At 37.9% G+C, this 23,938-nt stretch overlaps 1 protein-coding gene across 4 annotated transcripts; it reads right to left on the bottom strand.

Moving 5' to 3' along the window:
* Nucleotides 1–1,565: 1,565 nt before the first annotated feature.
* On the bottom strand, nt 1,566–23,938 carry PSEN1 (presenilin 1). Of its 4 annotated transcripts, none has more exons than XM_015864628.2 (12): nt 23,733–23,938; nt 21,499–21,633; nt 19,187–19,252; nt 16,654–16,910; nt 15,271–15,412; nt 12,619–12,686; nt 11,688–11,908; nt 9,402–9,500; nt 8,045–8,131; nt 7,103–7,276; nt 5,898–6,016; nt 1,566–5,621 (listed from the first exon to the last, which is right to left on the bottom strand). In XM_015864628.2, the coding sequence occupies exons 2-12, from the start codon at nt 21,580–21,582 to the stop codon at nt 5,466–5,468; spliced, it is 1,473 nt and encodes a 490-aa protein (XP_015720114.1). In that variant the 5' UTR covers nt 21,583–21,633; nt 23,733–23,938; the 3' UTR covers nt 1,566–5,465. The 4 variants fall into 4 exon arrangements, with proteins under 4 accessions (XP_015720114.1, XP_015720117.1, XP_015720115.1 ...); XM_015864631.2 differs by lacking the exon at nt 19,187–19,252 and adding an exon at nt 19,660–19,784 and having other exon boundaries at nt 23,733–23,936; XM_015864629.1 differs by lacking the exon at nt 23,733–23,938 and adding an exon at nt 19,660–19,784 and having other exon boundaries at nt 21,499–21,611.

Below are 23,938 nucleotides of genomic sequence, written 5' to 3' on the forward strand. Positions count from 1 at the left end.
ATCAGGAGTTCATATGTACCAGTAAGATCTTCCTGAGCCTTCTCTTCTCTGGACAAAACAGTTCCAGCATTCAGGCTCTCTTTATATTAAAGATATTCAGTTCCCTTAACCACTTTTGTGGCCTTGCATTGGATTTCCTCCATTAAGTCTTCCTTGTACTGGACACACTGCACTAGATTTGGCCTAACCAGTGCAGTGCAGACAGGAAAAATCAACTCCACTGACCTGTTGACACACGTCCTCACAGAGCCACCCCCAGAACACCATTAGCTTCCTTTGCCATAAGGGTGCATTGTTAGCTTATAAGGTCCCTCCCTCCAAGCTGTTTTCCAGCTGGCCATTCCCTAGCAGGTACCAATGCCAGGGATTACTCCTCCTCAGGTGCAGACTGGTCTGTAGCTCCCTAAATGTTCCTTCTTGCTCTTGTTGAAGATATGAGATATATTTGCTGCCTTCCACTTCAGGAACTGTCTCCAGTAGTCAAGCTAATTCAAAGACAACTGAAAATGATCTTGCAGTGACACTAGCCAGATTCCTCAGCATTCATGTGTGCAACCTGTCAAGTCTTCAGTCACCTGGTCCTCCTCCACCACCTTCTTCCAGGTAACTGCTCTGGTCTCAGAGGCACGGGAGTCTTTATGGCCAGTCTTAACAATATAGACTGAAGAAAATAAGGCACCAATATGGCTGTCTCCACATCATTTGTCACAAATTCCCCAGCCCCATTCATGTTGGTATGTATCTTTTTTTTTTTTTTTTTTTTTTTTTTTCAAGTCTTCCTTTTGCTGTTAAACAGTTGGAGAATCGTTGCTTGTTGCCCTTTTGAGTTCTTCCCATACTCACCTCAATTTGCCTTGATTTTCTTAATCCTATTCCTACAAGATCAGAAAGCAGTTCTGTTCTCCTCCTGGGTCATCTGCCTCTGCTTTCACCTCCTATACACATCCTTTTTATGTCTGAGTTCAAGTTATGAGTTGCTTTTCCATGCAGGCCTCCTACTGCCTGTGCTTGATTTTCTGTATGTCAGAATGGATTTGTCTTATGGTCTTCCATACCAACATTCCATGCAGAGACAAGGTAATCCCCTAAAGAAACATCTTCAACAGCAGACAGCCCACTAGGAAAAACATTGTAGCAACTACTTCTCCAAAACAAAACTAAAAAAGCTTGCAATGTACAGGACCTTTTCCTATCACAGCTACATGAAGTCAGAACCAAAATGACAATACAGTTCATGAAGCTTTTTATGTGAACAACCCACATATTTTTTCCTAGGTAACAGTGAACTTCATTGTGAAAGGCAGTGTTTGGATACAACCTCATGTAGCTTTTACAGTGCCTTAAACATAGCTGGCAGTTGCTTTTGCAACAGGTTTTGATCAACTGTTCAACTTGAAAGACATAATTTAGAACAAAGTATTTCTACTGAAATCAGTTTTAAGAAGCTATTCTACTGGAAAATAAATAAGCTACAACTGTGTACTAAAACAAGAATCTTACTAATTAAATAGCTACTGTGTTAGGTCTCTAACAGCATTCAAATATGGCTTTAAAATACAAGATAGTCAGGATCCATGCAGTTTTTATTTTAATAATTAAACAAATACAGGAAATTTTGCAGTAATCTATCAAAAATGTATCTTATTAAGAACCAGAAAGGTGTTTAAAAAACATTCACATTCAATTCAGATTATGTATAAACCAGTGTTTGTAAAAATGAAAACAGCAAATGCTTTGAGTGTAAAAGAACTCCATTCTAGTTCATGTTTCAGCATTTCCAATGACCGAGTTACCACCAAGATTTAATCACAGTGCAGACATGTTCCACAGTCTATTATACTCATATGAATAGCATAATTGACGAAAGTAATACTTTTTTTTTATTTTAAATAAAGCATTTTCAGAATATTCTTCATACAGTACCGTCCACCCAAAGTTCACTGTACCAGCATATTTAACTCTTCACTGTAGTAATGGCAGAACAGTTGTTATCTACAGGTCCAGAGTGCATACAAGTACAGATACATATCTACATATCCAAGAAGCACCAGTCTCCTATGCCTTACAGAGCCAGAATCTATGTTGCACACTTAGGAGATGTGCCATTTTCAGTAAAGCACAGCCCTTGAATATTTGGCTTAAAGTCACTATAATTATCTGTTCAGTCAAGAACTGTTCTGAATGTGTTGCAATATACAAGTGTACCTTCCAGACTCACCTCACATACATCTCATGAATTTGGGAGTCATATTAATAGCCATCCATAGATATAACAGCATCATACACCTTTGCTATAACAGTTCCTGGGGATCTCTCATCTTTTTGCTCCAGATTAAATCCTCAATGCTAAAAAGAGAAATGAAAGTGGCTGTTTTTAGGCAAATCTGTAATTTGCTAGTGCTATGTTTTTTCATGTATTTATTTGCAGTAGCTTTGCAAGGAGACTAATCACTAATTTAAGCTGAAGGGGGAGAGAAAACTATCAAGATAATCAGTTTCAAAGTACCACTACTGAAAGAAGTCACAGCAGTTACTAGTTAGTCTGCCTGGAGCACAAAATAGATGCATCTAGCTACTGGGGTTAAACAGTAGGTCTTTCAGAGCTACAGTCCAATGTGCTGTAATTACCCAACTAATTTAATAATAGCAAACAACTCTTTCAAAAATGCAGACTAAATATCAGAACTCTTTCAGTTAAGCCAAGCCAACCAAGTTAAAATGGCTCACAATTCCAAATTAGATCGGTGCATGAAGACAAAGGAGAGAAAAGTGATACAACTTTCACACTAACAACTCAAACAACTCAAATGTGAACAAACACTTCTTAACTGCACCTTATGGACTCAAGTTCTAAGATCATCTTTAGTTTCAAATCTCATTTGGAACACAGTGTACCATGCTTCAGCATAAGGGGACAAATCCAGAAAATTTCAAATAGTTTTTGACATTTCTTTTTTGAAAATGCATGTAAGGCTCAGTAATAAGCCATGTATCGTAACATATATATTGGTCTAGGCTTGAAAATCAGATTTCCCTTCTGAATCTGAGATTCAAACTCATAAACTTGAACAACAGCTTCTGTTACTATGTATTTTATAGTCTCCAGCACTGTAACATCAGACCAGCTCAGAAATTAAGAATTTGGAATAGTAGAAACAGCTCTAGGAACAGTAAGACTGGAATTTAGTGTTTGAAGATTCTTTGCATTAAACAACTATCACTCTTCCTCAGGTTGTACATCTAAAATCCATTCAAGTATGTGGAAAGGCTTCTGTGTATTTCTATGGATTCTAAAGCATCTCTTAATGGAGTAAATACTCCAACGGTATACATTTAAAACAGTAAAAACAAATAATAAGGATGACTGTTGATTTTCAATAACAACTCTTAACTGAGACTTGGCTCAGATATGCAAACAGATGCTAACAGTGCTAACTCTTAGCAAACCATTTCTGTACAATAAAGCAATAGTTAGGATCCCCAATAAAATACACAAGGGAAATTTTCTTAGATATAATGCTCAGGAAGAGAGCAAGTTACAATCACATAAAAAGCCTTTCTGATTCTTCCAAGTGAAAAAAAGCCTGTTTTAAGATAGGCTTCGTTTCAGCAAAATATGGAAAATGACTTAAGCTAGAAAACACAAGCAAGTTTGCCTTGAAAAGTCAATGTAAGGAATTTTCATATTGTTATTTTATTAATGCTATCCAAGATGAATCAGCACACAAATGAGATGAATAAAAGTACTTTAGACAAGACAATACATTTTATGCTAACACTGCAGTTAGCAACTCATACTGAAAAAGACAAATATTTTCAAAGATGATCAAAGAAAGTAAATCTTTCTTGGTTTTAAAGTAGATTTATACATCATTGTCCTTCTTCCCTTACTTGGGCAATGGTTGGTGAGCATCTGTGGTATTTCAATCCTTTGAATCTATAGGCACTGACACAAAGCCCCAAGCAAAAGGGGCAAAAAGAGTTTGTGTCGGGATTTTAGCAGTTGTCCTACCTGGCAAGGACTCCAGTATCACAATGCAAGTAAAACAGAATGACCATCAAGAGTATCCAAAAAGTAAAAAACAAAACAATTCATTTCATACAGATCTCATCTCCAAGCAATTATGCATGAGTTCTTTCAAATGAAGAACAAAATAGAATTTAGAAGTTTGAAGGTTAGATTCAATTCTTTTTCTTGTAAGATGTTCAAAATCTTCTATCTTCTTTCCAGTGATTTTGAGTCATCTTTCATTTGTCCAATCTTCTTTTCCACACAGGAGAGGTAATTAAATTGAAGAGGGCCACAGATTTTCTTCCTTCATAACATTAAATAACGTCTCAAGTAACTTAAGTATCCTCAGGAAAAAAAATTTCCCTGTTCAATCTTGGTCTCAGATGGTTGAATGACCAACATTCAGGTCAAGAGAACTATAAAGCACATGTTTTTTTAAAAATTTTAGCGAAACATTACAAGTGTTTTTGATAGCACTTTGGCCTCTAGATCTGGTAAGCTCAGCTCCATCTGGAACTGTTGTGAACATCTACTTATTTCATGAAAATCTCAATAGAACAAACGTATAACAACAATCCAGTCTATGCTGTTAGTGGCTACTCTCAAGAACAGAGGTTGAAGTGGTGATCTAGCAAAATTATTCGCAAGAGCACAAACAATAAATCCTAAAATTGCCTTTCAGTGTATTTTACCAACTTTTAAGAATCTTACATCCAATTTTGTGAACCCTTCTGCCATATAATTCAGTCCAAGTTCAAATAGCTACATAAACTGAAGCAGGTGTACAGAAGATGCACTCCATGCTTGAGAATACAAAGAAAACCCAGAATAGGCTCCACTTCCAGTGTGGGAGGAAAAAAAAAGTTCAAATGTACTAAACCAAGCACATCTGGGCACAGGGGCTATGAACTGGTGGAGCACTCTTAGAACGCAACAGTATTTTCTTCTTTTGTTGAATTGCTACTAAGTTCTTCTCCCTTTTCACAAAGCAGAGTCAGAATCAGCTGTCAAAGAATCACTGTTGGCTTACAGGGACAAGTTCCAGGTGATTTGTCAGCTTCCTCTGTCAACAGGAAGGAAGTCCTGAGCACCCTTAATGCTTTGAAAAAAATCAGCCTGTGGTAGAGATCACATTGCTGGTGGAAGCATTAGCCATTTACACACAGGTGGTCCTTGCCAGAGATATGTATATCAGATTACCTCTGATATAACAACACCCGGTTTAGACCGGTCATCAGGAAGAAACCACTTTTGCACAGGAAAATTCACGTGGTGCCCAAAGCAGCACTTGTCTCAGAAAAATAACAAAAAACTGGAGGAAGTTGTAATGATTCAGGCTTAGAATCTTGAGTATTAAACTTCAGTTTCACTTGAGAACTGAGGGAAAGATGTTTCTCCTCCTCCCAGATTTGCTACAAATACAAATATACATAAAGTATCAGCAACAAGCGTGCTAGATATAAAACTGATGGAATGCTAGCTGGTCCATAAAGGGCTGCACCAAGTTATCTGTAGCAAAGTAAAAAACTAGCCCAAAAGTAATGGAGATTGGAAGAGCTGGTAAGGCCTTCTTAAAGATGGCAAGAAGCAGAAGTGTAAGGCACAGACCCTGAGGAGAAAAAATAAAAATAAAAAAAAATAGAGAGAGATTAGGGAACTCTGACATGCAAAATCTCACAGACATACAATCAAATTTCATAACTTCCTAAACTAAAAGGTCTAAGCGAAAGATGTACAGTCAATGCAAATCACAGCTGAACTCCTCATTAGTTTGCAGTCAAGTCATCAAATAAACAAATTCCAACAGAAAAAAAAATAACAGTTATGACTTCATCCCTGATGGGAATAAGAAACTAACATTACTATCTTGCTACGTCATACTTACAATTAATATGGCTACAAAACATGCTAAAGTTGTATTCCAATCCCCGCTTGCCGTTGCAGAGGCCTTGCCAACCAGGACACTGTAGAAAATGAAGTCTCCTAAACCTAGCTTTACTCCTCCTGCAAAAGTGAATATATAAGTGAATATACGGCAGAATTAGGTATCAAACAGTGTACTAATATCAAGTATCTGTAATTGTCATGGAATAAGACATTAACAGTAAGTATCAATAAGATTTACTAAAAAGAGCTTTTTTTTTTGTAGGTAGTTCTCCAAAGCACTTGTGTATAATTGCAGAGCCTACCAAAGCCAAAAAGTGGACATATTTAGTCCAAGATGAGTTAACGTGTTTTATTTTTAAATTGTAATTGCCACCATATAAACAACTCTGGAAGCAAAATATTCAATTACATCTGTAAATAAAAGAATGATAATTTCCTGAATGTCACTTCAGTTTCTGAGCTTTTAGTCCAAGTTATTAAGCCAGTGAGGTCAAACATTAGTTCACCAGCTGTTTTTACTTGGCCTATGAATCACAGAAAACAGGTGCACCTACTAAATATGGCATTACCACCTGAGAAGAGCCACTCATTAGGCACACAGGCCCTTATTTATTCAGATATCTGCACTTCTAATACTAGCTTAAATTCAAACTGAAAATCACGAGTCTGCTCAAACAGATATCTGAGTATTGATACCACTTGTTCTCCAAAGATACTGCACCTCAGCAGATTGATGGAGGAAATAATCAAGTGCATTGCGATCTGAATTCATTCCGTTCCCCAATCAGGTTTTTAAACACTGCTTTGTCCAGAGCAGATTAAAGTTGTAATTAATCTTAAAGTTCAAAAAGTTAAGGACAGTATTTACAGGGTCTAAAATCCAAAAGAGGTGATTCATGGCAGAACATTGCGTGAGAGAGACAGAAGCTAATACAATGGAGCATATAATGTCGAAAAGCAACTTCACAGATTATGCTGTTGAAGTTTTCAATCTGTGTACAGCATGGAAGATCAGTTTGGCCAATATACCTCACTTCTGCAGCAAAAACATGTTATTTCTACAAAGCATGACCATACTGACTATAAGCAAGAAGAGCTCTTCAGCCTGCTGTTAGCTCACAGCATATCGTCTCAGTGCAGTCACAATGAATAAAATTAACTAGCTTCAGACTAAGTCTTTCAGAAACAGTACTCCATACTCACGTTCTTCAGGGTCTTCACTGGTTTGAGAGTTACTAGGTAGAGCCTGAACAGCAGCTCGTGATTCAGGTGTTGATTCAATGGGTCCTATCCTATTGTCTCTTTGTTGCTGCCACTCCTGGCTAAAGCCACCGTCATCTGCTTCAGCATCTTCATTCTGAGGCTGGTTTGCTGGAGCTTAAAGGAAGAAAAGCATTGCAAATTGTTGTTTTTTTTAAAAAAATGCATCTTGTAACTCATAATGCTCTCTCCACATAAAACAACATAGAAGAGTAATGGGAAAAAAGATATTTCATAAGATTTAGCAACATCTAATATTAGAACACACCATTACAAGAGATTCTCATGATTTTAAACACTTTTAAACACTATGGAGTCAACATGCACTCTGCAGTTGCTCTATCTAAAAGCTGCACCCAAGTTCTAGTACTTTGATATAACAGACTGGAAGTCCTGTGGTGACCTAATTCAATGATCAAAATACTCTAGCCAGTACAGAACTGACAGTTTAATTTTCCAGTAAAACAGAAAACATTACTGAAAATTACATACTACATATCAAACTCAGAAATTCTCTGAGATATTTGAGTAAACAAGTTCTGTTTTTAAACACTAATTGCATGGCATTTCTGTTTCATACCAATATACATATAAGTTAGCATATGCTTGATTAACCAATTTGACAATCAATTGAGCTCAGTAAATAGTTGCATACTGAGAGTTGTATCATCACCAATGTCCTGTGTTCCAGAATAATGAGCGTTAAGAACAGTCATTGTACAATACGTGAGGAATTCTTTCAGTCTTAATTTATTCATCATTCCTAATAAGGCTTCTGCTTTTCCACTCTTTTACAATAGTCAAAACACTTAGAAAGCTAAAAACCACATATCCATAAACACATACAAAATGACAACTATAAAAACTTGTCAGAGAAAACCTCACCTTGTTTATCGTAAGTGGAGTTTTTAGAAGCTTTCCGTTGGCCTTCTGGATCTTCCTCAGCCATGTTCACTAGCCACACCATTGTTGCTATTAAAAACAAACAGTACAGCTAATGATCTCTCATAATGCATGCAATTTTGAGCTGGTGTTGGCATCAACCCATTATTTTTTCTACTATTTTGGTATAACTATCTTTTTCATGAGGCAATTCTACTCTCAATAAATCACAGTAGTATCTGGAACACGGCCAGTACCAGCTACAACATGCATTTGCAGAATTTGATGAACACAAGATTTATTCTCACTAAATGCTGAAAAAAAATGGCAGCATTATGTCTATATATGAGGTCCACTCTGAAAGTATGAATCAATGACTGCTTTACTTTTTTTCCATTAATTGGCTCTTCCAACTGCAAGTGCAAAGTTCTACAAAGACTACAAAGGTAACTTGAAATCAGAAGCTGCCTCTACAATGTTAATTGTTCTCTGTTCCCTCCAATCACAAAGAATTCTCCAATCTTGAAATAAATAAATGCTGTAATGCTTCAGTGGCACATTTTATATACCAAGCATATTTTATATGCTGTTTCTCAGCATTATCCTTTACTCCCACAAAATAGAAAAACATGTTAAGTATGAGTACTATCAGTAAAACATAGTAAGAGTGAAAGATAAAGTCCCTTCCCCTTTCTCCACTGTATTCTTGTCCCCTAAGTAGCCAGTGTGGAGGTTACCACACCACATATTTCCTGCATCACAACACAGACTTTTTTTCAGCACCAGGAGAATGATTTATGATTAACCCATTTCATTATTATCCGTGTGATTCTAACTAGAAACATGGAACATAAGTAATTATATGAGGTTGAACATTCCCACCAATTCCAATACGTTTTGTTGGTGTGACAGAAGGTAGCAGAGGGACTGTCTGACTACATGGCATCTGACATGGAAGTACATATGAAGCAAAGGTGTATCAGTGAATTCCTCCATGCAGAAATAATTGCACTCATTGACATTCACTGACACTTGCTGAACATTTACGGAGACCAAACAGTGGATGTGAGCACAATGAGGCAGTGAGTGGTGCATTTCAGCACTAGTGATAGCAGCAGCAGGTCATTCCTTCTGGTGAAAAAAAAAAAAAACAAAAAAACCACACTTTTCCAAGCATGGCATACAGGCTCTTGTTTGTCGCTAGTGAAAATGCATAGCTAATGGTAGTGACTACACTGAAAAACAATTTTTGCAGCTATTTACTCCATCAAATAGTACTATTGTGCTTTTTTAACTGTTGTAGTCTCCACGAAAATCAAGATGAGGTATTACTTTTGGAATGACCTATATATATACTTACAGGAGTAAATAAGTGCTGGGAAGAGTGTTTCATTCCTCTCCTGAGCTGTTTCAACTAACATACGAAGAGGACCTTTAGGACATAAGACAGCAACCAAATCTGGAAGGAAAAGTAAACACAACTAACATCAATGCAGACATACTTTTAAGAAGTGTTTTGTTTTGAAGTATAACAATTACAGAGACTGGCAATAAAGTAAAATGCCACCATGAACATCGACTTCTGAGAGAGGCAGTCAGTGAAGTCAGCACCTCACAGAAAGTTAATTTTTTGCCTTGAACTGACACTTGCAAGACTGTCTAAGCATACATACGTCACTGCAGGCCACTGTGATTTTTCAGGCCCCTATTCCATTTTCATTTGCTTCACCCTCCCTAGCTGCATGGCAACATGCTACAAATGTAAGAACATGCTCCCAGTTTCTTCTCTTGCACACATGTAATGCACGGAGACCAGCTAGACAAAGATCACCATGTAAAGCTTAAAGTGATAAATTAGTTTAGTTGGTCATGTTCATGTCCTCTAGGTATGCTGACGTTTTTTTTAAGTAGTTGATCTTTCCCTTAAGCACTAAGTAGTTTTGTGGCTAACAGAAACCCAGAAGCAATACTACAGACATTTAGTATTTTGATGTTTTTTGATGTTCCATCACTTGCAGTTCCCCATGAGCTTGGATAGGTTCAACATGCCTGAGTTTTTTTTTTTATTTGTTTCTTGTTTTTTGTTTGTTTGTTTGTTTCTGAAGCCATTGCTTTAGCAGACCACAAAACAGTGAACTACTGTTCTTTGGGACAAATTTAAAAACACCTTATCATGGAACTTCCATTGCTTCCCCAGAGTTTACAGATAAAGTCAGTGAAAGAAAGAGCAAGTATTTAAGTTTCTAAGAACAGAAAACTTTACAATATTGGCTTCAGAAATCTTAGATAATGCTCAAAACTATTATTTATGTGCTGCTTATGTTTTGATTATCGAAAGCTTTCTCTGCAAAAGTCAAGATAGTTTACCAACTTTAAGGAAGCATACAACAGCCATTCCCACAACTTCATCACTTTAATCAGAGGTTTAGAGAAATCTTACACTAAGGGTATCAAACAAACAGTTTACTAATGTTCTCTGGTTTAAAATCTATTTTCCATATGATTGTGATATATGAATTAATTATAAAATATGGCATTTCTCACCTAACTGCAAACACTGCTGTGTATCTACGTTGATTTGCAAGTTGAAAGCAAATAATTCTCAAAAACTCTGATTTAGTTAACATCTCTGAAATACCCGGGTTTGCTTTCTATTACTAAAGTTCTTTGTCAACCCCAGCCTAATGCTAAAAGAAATTTTAAGACAACAGGTAAATATACAATTTTTATGGATTAGAAATGATCACTTAATTATTTCCATTTAAAAAAGGAAAGAAGTGCAAATGTGAAAAAGAAAAAATAGGATTATAAAGCTTTGCAGGAAGAAAAAACTGTGAAGTATTCAAAGCACATGTTGTGAGAAAAAAAAAACAAAGCAGCTTTTTTCCAGTATCCAGTGCCCTCTAAAGATTTATGAAAAAACTACATCAAGGTATCTCTATTTCCAGTCTCCACTCTGAAAAAGCTTAATCTTCAATAATTCAAATTAATTTTCTTTTTCCTTTTAAATCATGAAAACAGTAAAATATCTCCTCCTGTAAGTAAAATGACTTTGAACAATGAAAACTGCCTCAAATTCTTCCTTGATTCTTCATTTTATTAGATACGGATCACAGAGTGGTTCCTGTCTCTGTAAACATGAGTTACTTGTAGGCTGGGCAGATCTACACTTACACAGGGCTACATTTAAAATAGAAACTCCTAAATACTGAACATACAATCGTTTCCAAGGATTCTGGATAAAATGGGAAACAGAAAACCTCTCCACTTTCACAGAAATGAACAATATGACAACATAGGTCTCTTATCTCCTCGTTTCTTGAATTACTTAAAATTCTAACCTCTCTTCCTCTCCAAAGGATTTACAAAGTTCAGAAGACATGAAGGAAGATGGCATCACACAGTCACACAAAGCCGTTAGCTGCAGGGGACTTATCTTAGTTTAGATAATGACTTTATTTCTGTAGTCTGTAATCACCTTACCCACTAGTTTGGATGATCTTTTCCCTGCCTCCCTGCCTGCCTCTGCCCCCCCCCCAGTTCTTTCTTAAGGCCTAGTCAGACAAATGGAAAATGAAAAAATAAGAAACAGAAGAAATTCCTTCCTTCCATAGTTTCTGTTACAATGCCTTGCCCCAGTTCTTACCGTACACTGAAATGACAGCCAGGATAAGCCATGCAGTCCATTCAGGAAGATATTTAATGAACACCAATGCCATGAGAGCGCTTATCATAATGAGATATGCCTGCTGAAGCCGAAGCGGGCCCTTCCAATGAATACAAATCATCCCCACAACACCAAAGTTCCAGATGATGAGTGCCACTGTGATGTAGTCCATGGCAACATTATACGTCTTAAAAACCTCACTAAAAAAATAAAGAAAAGGAAATAAAAGACTACAGATGACATTTGCTTAAAACAATGGAAACAAGTCTTTGGGTTTTTTGTTTTTCTCTTTTCCTTTTTTTTAATATATCATCTTCCTACTCAATGTAAAAACACAAATGTCAAGTAGTATCTCCAATTAGAACTTAATGAGAAACTACTCTTCACAAAGGGGACAGTTTTACCGGTGTTTACTCAATTCAAATTATTTCACCCTTCCGCAAATTTTCATCCACATTCACTTTTCAGTCAAAGCAGAAATGGACAGGAGAGACATTACTAAATAAACAGACACTTTGATCATGCTGGCGATTTTTTAAAAATACGGATTTGTGAGGTTATAATGAATCTTTAAAGGCACACAAAGCAGATCTGTCCTTACTGACCTGTATCCCACTTACAAAGCCATGATGTAAAGAGCTACTCTTCAGTCATATGCTTATGAGAAATCAAATAATCAGAAATTTTAACAGTATAAGCTAATGTGAGTTATGTAACTGTCCTACTGATCAGTAGGACAGGAGTGGTATACTTTAAGATGCATATGATCTCTCTATGAATCTATATATTAAAACCAAAAATTTTGCTTCACTAGCAATAGCCTATTTGGTATCATTCTTGTTAAGATACAGAGGCTAGTTTGAAAACACTACATGAAAAACAATACATCATAATGCTTTTGTTCACTTACCCAAGATAGATGAAAGAAAAAAAGAAAAGCAGCAAAAGAGAAGAAATTATAAGCCAACCATGGATCACCTGGAAAAATACATACCAAATTTTTTTTAGGTTTGGTATTTTTAAGTTAATAGCTACTTAAAAATGCTTTTAGTGCTACCTTCCCTTTTGATTAAAGCAGGAAAATAATATTCAGACCTCTCTTTGGTTTTACATTTATCCCACACACAAAATTGAGTTCTCCATTTATATTTGTTAATGTTAATCATTTTGTGATGTTTCAGCAGAGGTTCTAAACAATGCAAACTACTTCCTGTTACTTTGAAGGTTACTTTGATAATAACAGCATTCTAACAGCAGAAACATCCCGCACTAACAAAAATGGGAAAAACTGATTAATTTTTGAGCTATTAAAATGCTTGCCCTCATTCTGAGTCATTTTCAGAATTCAGCTACAGAATTAAATGATAAAACACAGAAAACATTCAGTGTTTATCTGCCAGAATTGTAATTTCACTGATGATGACTATATTAGAATTTCTATATTCTCTACCTCTTATTTGTACACACAATCCCTTAATATGATATAGCAGCAGATACACAAAACCAACCACTAAAAAAAACACAACAGTTCCGTTTAGTATTGGAGGGAAAGCAGAAGGATTTGAAGTTGCAAATAACATCAGCTCAGACTCTGCACTGAAGAAAAAGAATAATAGTCTTCTATACTATTGTGCAACTTAAAAATGAATATCAATGAGCCCAATGGTATACAGAACATGGAAACTGAAGACTGATAGATATCTGAAACAGAATCCAGCTTTCTAACAATTTGTATCTAACTACTCATCTGACAGCAACTTTATTTTTCTATAAAATTAGTTGAAAACATTAGGAAAAAAAAAAAGAGTAAAACTAGCTGAGACATTTCTCTCATTAACTTGACCTCTATTTGCAACTCTTCTATTATCTCACCACCTAAGAGAATACTGCAACAGGAACATTTCATTTGAGTACTGTAAAATGCTAAAAATATCAAACTCCAAGGCCACGGTTCAGCAAATATTTTCACACTTTTGCATAACTACTGTCAATGGTACAAATGAAATGGTACACAATTGACTTAGGTCGGCATTTTATGTACAGGTGTATGTTTCATTCTTAGTTTGCACCACATTTGTGCACACACATTTTCTAAATCACTGGAAAAATAGCTGTTATGAAAAGAGGATGAAGTATTTTGCAAACAGCACATCACAACGGCTTTACTGTCTTCTAATTAAAGAATTGGTTGGTTGTTGGTACAGAGCCAGCTGCCTGCTACAACTTGAAGAAAACTAAGGACTGAAGAATGTGGAGAATTACAACAGCCAGATAATAGTTAGGCAGACCAGCACAGAATGCAGATAATAAAATGGGTTAAAAATTAAAGCTAATCAAATACAATCACTGAGGAAGATATTTTTTCTGGTTAGACTTAGGAGCTCTAACTGGTATTATGCTTATCTTTCCATGTAGAGGAGAAACACAGGATGCAAACAGCAATAAAGCTCCTTTCTTCAAAGGAGTTTTCAGATGAAGCCTTGAAGTTAAGCAAATTATCACAACCAGTTGGAGGCCTAACATTCCTTCATTACAAGTTAAATTCCTCATAATACACAACACATTCTACATACAGAACTGCATGTAAATAAAACTGCACAGGTAACTCAATTTTACAGCATTCTCATATAGCAGCGTAGAAATACTCTGTTAGCAATCAAATAAATAAAAATGTAATGACTTATACAAATTCAATGGTCTATTTTAATTAGTATAAAATACACAGAAAACTTCTGTTGTCTAATCAGACTAAGTTTTAAGTACAATAATATATTTTGTAATGAGAATGTTCTGTGCTTCCTAAGGTCAAGAGGGAAGCCAGAAGCATGAAAAGCTTAGTAAAAACAAACTGGATAGATCAGCAGCAGAGAAGTGAGGGGTAATTAAGGAACCGAATAAATTGAAGCAAAGTTGTATGCCAGTGCATGGATCCCAAAGCCAGTATTACAATTCTTAACCTGATTAATTGCATACTGGGAAATTCTGTTATGCCAAGCTTTGCCAAATTGGTCATTAAGACCAAAAGACAACCACAAATTTCCATTAACACCTCTCAGGTTATTTATGCTAAGCCTGGACTTGCCTAGATCACATCATTATTTGATTGAAGTGTTTCACAGAAGAGCCTTTGAGTCTTTGCATTTACTATAAGGACATCAAGCAACATGAACAGCCATGCACATATCAGTCCTGGGAGGCTTGTATACTGAGGGCAGGCTGGGGTGGAGGAGAATCCTTTAAAGAGTCCCGGAATTCTTCAACAGCTTTTGAGTTTCACGTCTGCACTTTGTACTTCTTGAGCACAAGACTCCAGTATGTTTAACAGGAATAAGAAACAATTCCCAACCTAATTCTAGCTGATAAAACAACCCAGCAGTGCTAAAATTGGGTCACTATCTCCTCATTCTGTGAAAGAAAGAGAAGCCACAAAATTTTGAAACACTGAAAATCACTGTTTCTACTTTTCCTCACTCACCCTTGAAAACTTTTCATGTTTTTTCATCCTTTTTTTTTCATCTGTACTAATAAAACCAACACACTTACTCAAGTAAATTACACTCACCTTGTAGCACCTATATTTGTAAAGCACAACCAGGAGTATGGTCATGACAATGATGACACTGATCATGATTGCAGCGTTGAGAATTGAATTCAGGGCTCTCTGTCCAATGGTATCTGTCTCTTCTGTGAAGGGAGTGTAGATACTACAACAACAAGGAGTCAATTGAAATACCACTGTATACTCCACAGATGTTTCTGATACACAGCACCAACACAAAACGAAATTGCGGTAAACTTTCAATTCAAAGCTGCACAAGTATCTTCTACTTAGCCAACATGTGAAAGGCAACATAGTGTATTCTTCCTTAGAAGACTTGCCTTTCTTACATTCTTAGCCTACTACCACAAAGCTTTTCAGCTTTGGAAAACAGACAACGAAAAAAGCAGAAATCCATGTTGCTTAATGAAATTACTCACAGGCTATGAATCATTACTATCAGTGCAGCTAGACCTTTATAAGCACACCATCTAGTGGATTTACAGTGAAATATCTCCCAGTGACTCCAACAAAACAGTGCATGAGCACTCAGCTCTTACAGAAATGAGCTGGGAAGAAAAACAACACTTAATTACTTGACAGGAAAAAAATAAAATACTTACCAGAAATAAAATCCCAAGTAAAATAATTTTTGTTTAACAACTTTCTTTCAACAAAAGACCAAGTTCTTTTTCACTATCATTTTATGACATTCTTATAGTGTATAAACATTTCAAAGCCAAATGAACTTTGAATAATTTTGTCTAAAAGATTTTGCAGGGAAATGTTTAGATTGATTTTCTGCAGGTTCTGACCGGCCCAGTGCTCTTCCTTTGCCTCATTTCTCTTAAACCATCTTTCAGCTACATTATTATTTTTTTTTTTTGTAATATAAGTATTTTGAAAAAAAATATTATCATGTACAGGAAACCTTCCATGAAAGTTTCCATAACTGCAACAGTTATGAAGAAGCTTAGAATATTATCCTCCTCTTGTATTTGAATTTCTTTCTCAAACATTACAGACATACCAGCATTTGGCATGTAAAGCACTTCACTTAAACGAGTACGAGTATTTCTCCTTCCCAAAAGCTTTGTATTCTAGCAGAGTACAGCTGAAATGGGTCTGGCTACAGATTGAGTTTATTTTATGAATACCATAGAGCACAGCTTTAAAATAGGGACCAAGATATCATCCTGAGTGGTTACCAGACAGCCAACAAACGTCCATCCATGATGGAGAGTTCAATTTCTAGAAGTAATAAAATACGATTATCTTTGGGCTGGTGAAAGGGAAAACGGAGACAAGAGGAAGCACACTGCTGCAATTACAGTCCTGAAGAAATGGAAATAAAAAAAAAATTATCTGAGAGAATCCATTGAAAAGACAGAATAAACTGATACATACAGCTGTCCATCCTTGCGCGTATAAAAGCTGACAGACTTGATGGTTGCAACAACGACCACCATGCAAAGTGTGACAGGTACAAACAACATAATCACATGCTTTGCCCCATATTTCAGTGTCAGCTCCTCGTCTTCTTCTTCATCCTGATCCACCACTTGCTGAATGTTGTTCTGTGGCTGCCCATTCGTCTCAGACCCAGGATTGTCATTTCTTCGGCGCTCGCTATTATCATGGCGGCGTCTTTCACTGTTATCATTCTGCAATATATAAAACACAGTTTTATCAGAAACTATCCATAATCACATTCCCATGTATTAAGCTAAAGATGGAAAATGTGTAAGGTGACATTTACTGTCAAAAACAAGATCTAAACCAGAGTAACTAATTATTTCATATTTATACTAAAAAAAGAACAGCAGCTGATAGTAATTCTGGTTGCATCTAATAGTCTATAACATCTTTTCTTGAAAATGAAGGACTAAACGAAACAGATCCTTTTGTCCAAACTACAGCTGATACAAAGGTACATGACAACAGATTACTCACATCTGACAATAATTCATTCTATCTGCTTCCAGTAATAATGCCAGAAACATTTATTATCTTTATTCCATGAAACTCCCAAGAAAATTAATACTTTCCTTGCTATGTAGCTCTCACTAAAGTACATCAACTACAAGATATCAAAATGTGTTTTGCAAGGTATTGCATTCATGCATCCTTAGCAAGAGCAACATAGAAACAGTGATTGAACTCAGATAATTCTTATTTCTCTATACTGAGATTCGATCAGAAAGTTTTAGCATAATGAGTAAGTGCAGATTCTTCTCCTTTCCCAAGGATATTACTGACAAATCCCTTTGCTTGCATTGAGGAAATTCTGCCACCCTTGTGTCAATAAATACAAAAGAGCCTCCACGCCTTCCAGATTGTGCTGTGGGTCAAACGCAAGGACAGAGACTTTCCACATCATCCTTGGAGGAATAAAGATCAACCAGAAGCAAAAACATAATTCGGGAACTCATCTTGTAAGGAATTCAGAGATAAAATACTGTCTACGAGTAAATAATCAAGGGCATTCTTTAACAAGGGTTCATTTAGAATTTCATGTTGTGTGCACACAGAACAAAGTAGAAGACTAACCTACATTTCACCTGTTCTGGGCTACAGAGAACCTTTTAATGTTTACCCATCACACTAAACAAAACTCTAAAACGCACCAGCTTATACAGACTAGCCTTTTTTTCCATCCCATCTGTTATCATCTGTAGCTGATGCTGTACTGTTCCAATTTCTGCCACGTAAGAGGCTTCACACAAATGAAATGTAATACGAAGACTGTTCCTTAAAAAGCGAATCTTAAAACTTCAGAACTACTTCCTTTACAAACAGTTCAGTGTCAGTAATTGCACTAGAAAAGCTCAGTATGAAAAAAGTACAACGAACTAAAGAGAGGTATGTATTGCAATGCCTTAAAAATAGAATTAAGTAAAATTGGTCTAGACATAGAATAAGGCACTGAATACAACCTAATGCATTTCTATTTAAGCTCTGTTATACAAGTAATTATTTTCCTTAAACACGCAATGGTTAAGTTCCATTACTTGTTCCTAACAGCATTCACTGAAGCTTTTTTGGTAAAGTAACAGCTATTCTGGGGAGTCCTCATACAGAATCGTCTCAGTTTCACTCTTATAAATGATGTTAAACATGCAGTCAGGAACTGATAGCGTGACTTTCAAAAACACTTAAGTGATCAAGGAGTAAAAGTCCCTGGACTTTGAATTGCAAACACTGACAAAGCAAAAATCCTGGTTGAAGCTTTACAGTTTCCCTAATTCAAGACAAAGCTTCTTCCACAAAACTTTGCACAGTAGAAATACATACCAAGTGCCTGTCTAGTTGTTGTTGTTATGTATGTGTGGTATTCACAGGATCAAGCTTAGCACTTCAAGTAGTGTCCTCTAAGAAAAAGTGCTTTTTTTTTTATTTTTCAAAGAGGAAACTGAGTATAAGAAAACAAACCAACTATTATTGTCTGAATTAAGCAAGTAAAATTACAGGGCAACGAGATTTTTTTAAACTCAGCTTTTATCCTTAAATTAAATTCCATATCATTAACTTAATGCATACCTTAGAAAAGATTTCAGATTCAAGATTATTTCTTACTAAATTAAAAGATTCATTATAAACCACATGGTATTTTGTGTGAGGTCCTTATTTACAGATAGCACTAGAAACAGGAATACTTGAGAAAACAAGTAAGTGTAACATTTAGTGGTTGTGAAGCTTCGACTGTTCAGCAGTCTGCCTCCATCTGAACCTCTTTCTGTGAAGATCATAGCTTGAATCTAACATTTTTCACTTTCGTTGTGAAAGTGCTCCATTTCTCTCAGTCTGCAACATGCAAACATTAAGATTACCACTCGCAAACTGCCTAAGATGACCACAGGTCATCATCTACACTGAAGAGGTTCAGAGATCTTGAACACTTCATAAGTAAAGCAGAATTAGTATTTAGGTTTCTGCATACCTGTACAACACGTTGCTCTTTCTCTGTGGTAACAGCAGTTCTGCGTGAGGGAGTACCTAGCCCTGTCTTAGGCACAGAAACATAGAAACTAAAATAAAAATCTACAATTTGCAATGCAAACTTAAAAACTGCCAAAGGAAAGCCTGATCGACTATACATTACTATACTACTACCAAAAATCTGCAGAATTTAACTCAAAGGAGAAGTGAAGAAATTGGACCAGTGTGTGCCATGCTGTTCCCTACAGTAGTGAGGAACAAAGACACAACGGCAAAATGTCTTCACACATTAGAACATAGTCCATAAAAATCTGAGCAGAATTAAAAGAGATACTGTAAGTTATTATTTGAGCTAATCTCTCACTCATCAAACTAGAGAAAAGTTGTACTTTCTGTCTAGTGAACTAAAGCGTTACTAAACATGACATGCATGTGTCCCTCTGCTTAAAAGAACGAAGTGCACTCATATCCTACCTGATCGGTATTAAACAGAGCAGAGGCCATGGACTCCTGCTGAAGTGCGAGCAAAGGAACAGACTCTTCACTTTCCTCAGACATAGTTAAAAGTGAAAATTCTGAAGCTAAAAGGTCAGTAACACCTGTTGTAATACCGTAAGCAAACGTGAGTTATGAACTACGCGCTTTCAGGTGAATAAACAACATGTAAAGCAAATGATCGGCTTTTTTTCCTATCAGGAAAATAGTTAATAGCAAACCCAGATCAATGCCCCTGAACCAACAGATAGAAAGCTTGCATATTTTATAAAATATTTTTGTTTCTTGAATCTAGATTTATACATTGGTAGCAGATCCTCTTGCCTGACAGTAGGCATAGAGTTCTTTACTTCTCACATTCACCATTTATGTTTAAAGGTGTCACACAGTGACAGACACTGAAGCCTGGGCTGAAATCCTAATGTGTAACTAAAAGGGGATGGCAGGTGCTAACCTGGACATTTCTCACACTGACTGTTGGCCAACAGGAGCTGGGGATACTGAGGGAAGAAATAATTGCTGCACTCATGTACAAAATCAGTGCAGATTGATGCAGGGGAGAAAAACTGCTACACCTAAGTATTGAAGCCACACCTTCAGTTACACTTAATAAACATGGAGAAAAGAAAGCACAGGCTGTACTTATTGATCAGGATAGCTGGGCACTGAGAAGTAAATAAAAATATCTGTCCCAACTGCAGGGAAGGAGTAGCAAGAAGCATTCTGTAAGGACAGCGAGCACAGAGCTAATGACAGAATTCTGCCTTTTCACTGCGCCAGAAATGCTCAATAAATGTTCATCTCCCACCTGTCAAGGATGAAAATAAACTTCTGTCCTTCCCTCTGAAGTATGAGCAAAACCCATGAAACAGGACAGTTTCCACTTTCCTATATTAGTAACAGTTTCTACAATCAGCAAGGTCTTAAGTCATTGTAACTTCTTAATTTCAACACGGATTTTCAAGGGTTCTACATGTTTATAACACAATGTTGCTCCGAGAAATAAACACAACAGTTTCTATTTAACCTGTTGGACTGCACAGAGAAATTAGAACAAAGATCAAAATACTGTCTTGAATCACTGCCATAAACGTGGCTAGGAGTGACTTAATTGCAGAGTATTTCTCTGTCATAAGGAAAACAGATACTCGAGAGCTGCAGCAGGAACAAAGAACTGAGTGTGACAAATCCACCAGCCTGAAAACTGCACCCAAGTGGATCATCAAGATTTGGTTCTGCTGTACAACAGTGTCGGCAATAATTGCACAATTACGTCTTTCAAAGCAACGATTTCAAAGTTAAAGGTTTGAGTTGTTACCCAGCCCAACCCTCAAGAACTCTTAGAATACACTGACAGTTATTTCAAATTAAGCCAATACAGTGTTGTTCCTTCTGCACTGGAGTAGTTCTTCAACAGTAACAATGGCAAACTCAAGTCTGAAGCTCTACTTACACTAAAATTAACTATTATAACTGAAACCTTTGAATTGAGCAGATCAGGGCCAGAGCTCAATCCATCTCACCACCTGAGGCCAGAGTTTGCTATGAGAACATCCCATCTCATTTTTTTATTTTTCTAAAGGGTCTGGTCCAGAATCACTTAAAACTGGGAGAAGACTATACGTGCATAAAAGTGAGTTTAGGACATCAGAAAATTCACAGAGCAACTCTTTCAGCACTGCTAATCACAACAGTCAGGCAGAGAAAATAACCCCCAGTGAATACATTTCCACAGTTCTGAACTGTATGTTCATCCACACTGATGATTAATCCTCCTAATTTAATTGCGACCAGGTGATAAAATCGTTTGTTACATACGGTGTTGCTGAGGTGGTTATCAGGGAAGTTTTCTGTCAGCTGCCCATGCTGGAACTGGGGTAAATGCGCCGACAGTTCTGTCATTGAGGCTGTCCTCTGGGAACCACTTATTTCTATGCAAAACGGATCTTGATGCTGAAAGGAAAAAGATGCGTGAGAAAACTTTTTTCTTTTCTCACCAAATTCAGCATCCCCTCTTGAGCCCAATTCTTAGAGCACACACAGACCTAAGATAACCATCTTCTCTCTTCACAGTGATACCCAACTGTAGCACATCTTTTCAGGCAGGTTGTAACAGGGATTTTCCAGAACAAAAATAAGAGTATCTGGGTGTTATCAAATTAGTTCATCAACCACGGAAGTCAATCAGCCACAAACTAAATATTCAAACAGTTCTCCATTCTATCTTGTGCAATAAATGAGAAGTACCGTGTACTTGCTCAAAGCATTATTTGCATGTTTTCACCTCAGAGTACAATTGATGCCAGTTCTTATTTTTGGATTACTGCCAAGCTCAACCATCAGTAAATTTCAAGCAAGGACAATCTAATCTGATTTAACTCGATTATTTAAAATCTGGATGTGAGACGTTTCCTACTGTAGCACTCAAAAAGCAATCAAAAGCCACATAAAAACCAGTATTTCAGCTGAGCCTCAGGAACTCGCCTGCATAACATTCAGTTTAGCTTCATAAGCGCAAAGGTGCAGAAGGTGTTTCTCCACATACAAAATAAATGAGCACCTCACAAGACCAGTTCACAACGGCTGCCAAACTCTGCAAGGATGCAGATTACATGGGAGGGCCATTAGAATGCAACAGCAATTCAGCAGTCCAGTGGGAACATCGAAACATTTGGAAAGGCAATACAGCAATCACCCAGAGAATGCTTCTATTCTGTACTTGCACTTGAAAGTAAAGCATGCCTAGTTTAAAATGCAATGAAACCTAAGACTAGATGAAAATAAATAGGCATTGCGTTGCTTTTGCTTTCCAAGTCTTTGCTCTAATTCTTCAGTGAGACTACAGAATATAAATGCTGCTGTTGCAAACCCTCGGTGCCAGTGCCACTACAAATGCTTATGCTTTTATTTCCAAATGTGGATTATCGAAATGAGATTTTTTACACAGCATTGTGTTAAAACCCTGAACTAGATAAAACCAATAATAATAGGGAAAAACAATAATAATAGGGAAAAAACAATAAAGAACATGCTCACAGAGTCCCACTTAAAGGCCAATACAAACAGAAATCACCTCAAACCCATCAAACATGGATCCAGCTTCCAAGGGGCAGAGAAAAAGCGATGGCAGGAGGGGGTGGTGCCAGAAGCAATAGCAGAGGGTGAATGGCACTAAGAGGCCCCAGAAGCCATCCTTTGTTAGAGAGAGTTCTTTCTAAAGCTCAGGAACCCTGAAAACACCTTCAGGACATCATCAAAGATAAATTTATTTTTCTAAATGAATGCTCACAAGCTGGAAACTTAACTGCAAATGAATGAAATCTGGAAATAAATTGGGTGCAAGCAGAAGCAAATCACGTTTTTACCTGTTTAACCTGAAAAAGACTCAGCAAAACTTTCTGTTTCCTAAATAAACTACTAAGAAACACCTGTCTCAAAACCACCACCAACAAAACTTGCTTGTCCCTTTTGCCTCATACATCCTGGCGTTTGTATATAATTTGCAGCCATACTAACGGGCCGCAATGTGCAGGGAGGCTTTAGAGCCTTTTCTCGAGCCAGAAGGGTACAGAGCCAACACGGAGCAGGCGCGGTGCGGCCGTTGACCCACACTGAGCCTCACACAGCAACAGGTGCCTGCAACGCCGCAGCGCTCCGGCCCGGCCCGCCCTGACCCGGCCGCACGGCGCAGCCGGGGCGAGAAAGCAGCGCTCCGGAGTCCGGCCGTGCCTCAGCGGGCGCACCCCCCACCCGCCCCGCCCGGGGAGAGGCCCGGGACCCCGCCCCAGCCGGATGGCGCAGGGCGCTCACAAACACCGGCGCCGGTGCCGCCGACCCGGCCGGTCCCTGGCGTTCCGCTCCCACCTCCTCGGGGGCTCCGTAGGGCGACCCCGGCCCGGCTCCGTACTCGCATTCCGCCCGCAGCGCTCCGCTACCCGCACTCCGGCTCGAGCGGCCCGCGGGATGGTGCGGCCCTCTCCCCCACCCTCCGCCCCGGCTCGCCCTCAGAGCGCGGCGCACCCGGCGCTGCCCCAGCCCGGCCCCGCACCGACCTGCCCGGAACCGCTCCGCGGGATCGGCCACCGGCTCCTCAGCACCCGCAACCCGGCCTCACTCGCTTCCGGCCCAGGCCCCGCCCGGGCCGCGACCTCACTTCCGACGGTGGCGGCGGGGCCGGAGCGCGGCCTGTGGGTCCCGGCGGGACGGGAGCGGCCCGTTCTCCTCAGCGCTGCGCGAGGAGGCGGGAACGTAGGCAGGC

This window comes from Coturnix japonica, chromosome 5, assembly GCF_001577835.2.
Source record: "Coturnix japonica isolate 7356 chromosome 5, Coturnix japonica 2.1, whole genome shotgun sequence".
Taxonomy (NCBI): domain Eukaryota; kingdom Metazoa; phylum Chordata; class Aves; order Galliformes; family Phasianidae; genus Coturnix; species Coturnix japonica.

What these genes read in the sequence shown, in the direction of transcription:
- PSEN1 (XM_015864628.2), bottom strand. Translation starts at nt 21,582, where the DNA reads ATGACAGAACTGTCGGCGCATTTACCCCAGTTCCAGCATGGGCAGCTG. An exon ending in AAGAGCAACGTGTTGTACAG is followed by an intron (nt 16,911 to 19,186) that starts GTATGCAGAAAC and finishes TATATATTGCAG; the next exon opens with AATGATAACAGTGAAAGACG. An exon ending in CTCCACTTACGATAAACAAG is followed by an intron (nt 7,277 to 8,044) that starts GTGAGGTTTTCT and finishes TCTTCCTTTAAG; the next exon opens with CTCCAGCAAACCAGCCTCAG.